General features: G+C 40.8%; 1 protein-coding gene across 2 annotated transcripts in view; it reads right to left on the bottom strand.

Annotated features, from left to right (window-relative positions):
• Window positions 1-790: 790 nt before the first annotated feature.
• DIRC2 (disrupted in renal carcinoma 2) overlaps window positions 791-6,293 on the bottom strand; it is a 62,011-nt gene continuing 56,508 nt past the window's right edge. For both annotated transcript variants that reach the window (XM_015564707.1, XM_015564706.1), the window contains one exon: window positions 791-1,446. In XM_015564707.1, the coding sequence (XP_015420193.1) occupies window positions 1,331-1,446 (116 nt within the window). In that variant the 3' untranslated portion in view covers window positions 791-1,330. The remainder of the gene's footprint in view (window positions 1,447-6,293) is intronic.

The raw sequence follows: 6,293 nt of genomic DNA, 5'->3' as shown, positions 1-6,293 counted from the left end.
TAAATGTAAATGGTGGTAATAATCCCACCAGAGCATATTTTATGTGACAGTGAAGTACATGTCTGAGAGCTGTTCAATGAGTTACTGTTATTTTTTACAAAGCTATCCTTCTTACACAGAAAATGGATACTGGCAAAATAGTGCCCTCTCAAATACATAGACTCCATATAGAACTAAATATTTTTCAACATGAATTGAAATACAAAAATGTAATTAACAGAAGTTTCGATGTTATAAATTGTTATTTTCAAACAAGGGTCATTTAATAAAATGTAACCCCTGTAAATAATGTAACACACACACACACACACACACACACACACACACACACACACACACCTGAAGATACAGAATGTCCTATGTGACTTGTCATTTCTCTTTTAACAAAGTGCTAAATCAGAATGGAATTACATTTGTCATACAATTTTTAATGAGGCTACATTAAACGTTTAGTCACCTTTAATATAATCATTTAAGAGTCTAATAGATGAAATTGTATTTCACAGAAACAAGGATAACTTTAGTTCGAGACACAAAGTGTGTGTTCTGAAGTCACTGGAAAGTGGTTGGTCACCATAACAAGATGGCCAGGGGTTTCTGACCTAATCTATAATAATAAAAGCATGATATGCTAATTAGACCAGACAGCCAAATGACCTTCTGGACATCCTTCGAGATGACCTTCCAGATGAAGCCGAGGCTGCGAGGGCCGAGGCAAGCTGCCATGGCTGCGAGGGCTGAGCCCTTTGCATGAATTGCGTGCATTGGGCCTCTAGTTAAAAATAAGGAGTCATAGAAGAAATGACTTTATTAGAAAAAATGTAGTGTACATGGGGCTAATTTCTATTCTGGATATACCTGTTGGCTGTTTTTTTATTAAAATCGGATATAAGGTTTAAACTTCTTTAGAAGTTAGTGGCATTACTTCCTATTCTGATATGTCCCTTAGGGAAGGCGTTATCTCCATGTGATAGACGCCCTTTATTTCTTTTCATAGTAACAATGGATCCATCAGCAGTGTGGCACTGGCACAGAGCACAGAGGGAATTATTTAGGTAGTGCCTTGTGTGTAAGACAGCACACTGCCAACCACAGCAGCGGGCACAGGCATGCCATTTAGAGAGTTTTTAAATCCCCGGTTATCATTTGAGTCCCACATTATCATTACCTAGAAGTAATTAAATTAATGTGATCACCAGTAACTTCACAAGACCTCTGAATGAATTTTCTGTCTTCTCCTTTTTATCCGTCAGGTGTGCAATTCCGAGCAAATGTGCAGGATGCAGAATGGATCTCCAGTCTCTCTGTAAACTCCTTCGAGTCTGTGCTATTAGACGGAGACAACCACATCAAGATAGAGTCTGTCATAGGATTCCCTGAAGCACAGAATGAGGAGGAGACTGAGCAAACACGACCCGGGAAGGCACCAGTTGAACCAAGACAACTCTGTAAGACAAAAACACGCAGTTGTAAGCATTCACGTGTCACCAGCAGAATGCCTCCTGTAGGCCGGGAGCAAGCTGCTCTGCATTCAAAAGCACTTACGATAAACTCACCCTGGAAGGCCTGGCACTGGCTTTCAATAAACAGAGAGAGTCTGGGGTCTAAGTGATGCATGTAATATACTACAGGGCTTTCATGTGGAGTATTTTTAATCACTTTGTTAATAAGTTTTCATCAATTTAATCCACCTTGACTTTGGTGGCAAAAAAGAATCTATTAACTTCAAAGAAAAAAATCAATCACCTTTAAATGTTAGTTTGTTAATTATTTTTAAGGGTCCTCTTTCACTCTCACTTATTTAGAAATAGCTGCTGGATTAGAAAGACAAATAAGAACATCACCTGAACTTTGAAATAACACTTTTATTTTTTGGATAGAAACATCTAATTCTCAGCAAAAACATCAAGTAGTAATTCACTGTAAAACAGATGAGAAAATATATAAAAATTAAAGAAAAACAAAAAATTAATCCTAATTCTACCCTCACAGAAACTACTGTGCATATGTTGGCTTATCTATTTCTTCCTTTTTCCTGCTGGCATCATAGTTACATATGATGCCAATGACCAGAAAACCTACAAGAATCACCTAAACCAGTGGTTGGCAAACTGTGGCTCACGAGCCACATGCGGCTCTTTGGCCCCTTGAGTGTGGCTCTTCCACAAAATACCAACTCCTGCGCATGGGTCACGAAGTTTCAATCGCACTGTACATGCGTGCCCGCACGTGGTATCTTGTGGAAGAGCCACACTCAAGGGGTCAAAGAGCCGCATGTGGCTCGCGAGCCGCAGTCTGCCGACCGCTGACCTAAACAGACAATTCTGTTATGAGCTGATTTAATGGAATTAAGAACATGTCTTCAAAAAGGCTTGCTCCTGAATTCAGGACTTGCCAACAGGCCAATCCTGGGCCTCTTGCTATGAATACACACCAGCACACCATGGCTGCTGCCAGCTATTCCTCCGGCTCCAGTGGCCCTTCAGCGAGGCATCTGCTCAGCCTTCTCCTATCCCGACCCCTTTACCAGTCGATCCTGACGTGCTGGGTGCAGAAGTGTGCAGCTTCTTGGCATAAAGAGGTTGGTGGCAGTGGTGGGGATAACTTCTATAGTTTAATATCCATGTAGCATTTTTAATTTAAAGAAACAGCAAATGGCCCTAGCCGGTTTGGCTCAGTGGATAAAGCATCAGCCTGGGGACTGAAGGGTCCCAGGTTCGATTCCGATCAAGGGCATGTACCTTGGTTGCGGGCACATCCTCAGTAGGAGGTGTGCAGAAAGCAGCTGGTTGATGTTCCTCTCTCATCAATGTTTCTAACTCTCTATTCCTCTCCCTTCCTCTCGGTAAAAAAACCAATAAAATATACTGAAAAAGAAACAGCAAATGAGATAAAGAAGTTCCCTGGGACATCTTTTCTTTGGGCACTGCTATCGGTTTATATTTTCCCTTTGTACTTCTACGGAATGCTAATACTGCCCTAATCTTCAAAAATCATCCTAAAGATGCCCACAGTTTAATCCATAATTCATATGGCTAAAAGAGCACTTTGTGCTCAGGAATGGAAACCCAAAAACCAATGGGTAAGAGAAGGTGCTGAAATACTTTTTTTCTGTAATATGCTCAGAAGAGCCACCTCCTTACCTCTCAATTTCTACATTTTAAGTCAGCATGCTATTATATGGCATGTAACAAAGACATGTATTTCAATCATAGTTCATGCAAAGCTGTTTTCTGTCCTTTACTTGGGCTGAATATAATCTAAACACTCAGAGAGGCTGTGACCTCTGTGATCTTGTCTTTATTCTGATATTGCCTGAAATGACACACCTGGTGTCTTCTGCTTTAATATTAACCATATTCTGGATTTCTGATGTTAATTTTAACAGGCAAAAAAAAAAAAGCAGTAAAAAAATAAGAAGAGAAAAAGCAGCAAAACAGTTGACAACATCATACCATTTGTAGTGAGTATTTTGATTTTAAGGAAAAAATTTCCAGCTGTTTTTTATGGGGAGCTAGAGCAAACACACATGCAGCAACAATCAACTTGTCCTTGCTCTTCTTAAACCTAGCTAAGTGTTTGCCAAAGCAAAACTTTGTCCATAATAAGCCAAACTTGGTCAAATATTGCCAAAGTGGACCTTCTAGTTTATCAGAGTTGTAAATTCTTCCTTCTACCTACATTCAGATGAAGTCTTTAAAAATGCCTCATCATTACTCTTTAGTGTTATGGTGGGTTGGTTCATGTTTACTATTATGCTTCTCTCTGAAAAGTCAAACCCACTTGGCTCAGTAACTGTAAGTGTTCTTTGAAATTCTTTGCCTTTTACGAAAGCAAAAGGTCAGGGATGTGAACCTGTACATTTTCCCACCGGAAGCCACTCACATAAACCACAATGTAGGCGCTCTAACAATCAGGAAATGGTTTGTGTAAAAGTGTCATTTAACTTAGCAGTCGCAAAGTCAACTGCTGTCCTTTCGAGCCAGATGTCATAGGACACAATTGAGCCAACAGAGTCCTAATCCATTGAATTTGCTTATTCTTATCCTTAAATCTTTTAAAGTGAGCACAGTTTTCTAACATTCCTTCCCTTTGTCCTTAACTAGAGAAAATACAGATCTATACTCCAAGGATCCGCAATTCGCCTCTCTGCTTCTGCTGGTTCTCTGTCAGTTATTACGTACACTGTAACCTGAGGCTCTCTGCCAATTTACAGTTTGGACAGGTGCTATATTTCACTCGGTGTAGTGGCTCTGCACCAAATGGCGATGCTCTGTTGGGACCAAACTAATTAGGGTTTTGCTCATCCTTTCACCTTTTTCTACAGAAGCACTACTGTGCTTTCCACCTGCTCTTTCCATTCAATGATGCCATGGTTTCGTCTCTACCACCTTCAGGTACTTTTTTGAATCCAGATACCACCCTCCAGAATGAACCTTCTATTTGTTTTTGGTGGTTTAACCAGATGATTTAGCAAAACTGTCTCCATTCTCATTTGTGAGGATCCAGCTGACATCACGATTTCACACACAGAGTAACACCCTGCTCCCTTCGCTCCACGTTAATTACCCACCAGATCTGACCATCAAACACATTGCCTGATTTTACTCCTTAGATGTCAGAACACTTCTCACAGGCCAACATAGAAGCTTCTGTAACCACTAGTCAATGCCTCCCACCTCCGCCAGACCCCTGAATCTTTTGAGCCACATGGTAGCCTCAAATTCATGGTCAGCTGCTTCAAAAATGAAAGGACTGAGGTAAAAAACAACAATAACAACAACAAACTTTAAGGCTTTTAGCCAAAACCTGCTGCGAAGCTTCTAGAACAGCCGTGGGCAAACTACGGCCCGCAGGCCGGATCTGGCCCATTTGAAATGAATAAAACTTAAAAAAAAAAAAGACCGTACCCTTTTATGTAATGATGTTTACTTTGAATTTATATTAGTTCACACAAACACTCCAATCATGCTTTTGTTCCGGCCCTCCGGTCCAGTTTAAGAACCCATTATGGCCCTCGAGTCAAAAAGTTTGCCCATCCCTGTTCTAGAACAACAACAAACCAGATAAACAAACTGCAGAATAAGTTACAAATCATACAATAGAACGTTGGAATACATTTCAGAGAATATAAAGAATATAAGAGCACTCCCTAATGATGCTGTAAGTGAAGTTATTAGAGGAAAGCATCACTGTGCTGTGTGAAATAACTCACTGAGATTCTCAAAGCAAATATTATAGGAAACAACTGAGTTTTATAAACATGCTCCTATTAGGGAGCATGTAACAATTTTTTTAAAGTGACCATGAAAAAGCCAGGTCAGAACAACTCTAAGAAACTTCTGATACGGTCCCAGGTACCCAAAGCAGAATCAAAACAGGACCTGGGGAGCCCTGTGACCCCGGGCTCCAGTGCCTCGGTGTAGGAGCCTGAGTGACATTTGCTGTTGAGGGTGGCGATGGCCATGAGCTGCAAGCTAATCGCCAGTGGAGCCTTTCCTGCTGGGCAAGCCCGTATAAAGGGCTCACTGCAGGCCAGTCTGTACGCCCTAAAAAACTCTGACGTAATCGCCTAATGGGCAGCACACTGTGGGAGACAGAACTCCAGGCAGGAAGTGCAGTGCTTCTTTGGGAAGAGACCTAAAGAGCCGCAGATCTTGATGATGATTAAAAAGCTGGCCTTCCAATCATGTAACTAACAGCTGAATTCTGACATACAGCTTCACTTCTGGGTGAATTTTTCAAGTTTTAAAATGACTAAATGATGACATCTGAACACTGGCTCTAATGGAAGGGAATTCAATGTATCATAAAAACTGTCGAGGGTACTAGGGTGTGGAGCTAAAAGATATTTTTAGGAAATAATTTTACAGAATTTTGAGATTTGCAATTTCTGTATCATCATGCCTCAGTTATAAGGCACGTGAACTTTTGCTGCAGGACTTTTGGGACAACACCAATTAATTGCATGTGTAAGATTCTCAACACAGTTTTCCTAGTTCTGAGGACTGCAGCCTCAGAGAGGTGTGGGGTATGTTTGTGTGCCTTTAATAGACACCCAAAAACAAATATATAAAAGTAATTCTTTAAAATAGAAGCCTAGATATTTAAATTACTAACACCAGCCAGCTAGTTATCTACAAGGAAATAAAACAAGCACTGGGGGAGTGTCAGGATCTCGGGTGTGACAGGGATATTCTGCTGACCAAGCAGATAGTCAGGAGTGCCCTGGGCTCTTCCAGTCAGACAGTGTAAGGATATTCCGTGCCCTAAACTGATCAATAAATACGTGT

This window comes from Myotis davidii, unplaced genomic scaffold, assembly GCF_000327345.1.
Source record: "Myotis davidii unplaced genomic scaffold, ASM32734v1 scaffold841, whole genome shotgun sequence".
Classification (NCBI taxonomy): domain Eukaryota; kingdom Metazoa; phylum Chordata; class Mammalia; order Chiroptera; family Vespertilionidae; genus Myotis; species Myotis davidii.
This window is presented reverse-complemented; position numbering and strand designations above follow the sequence as displayed.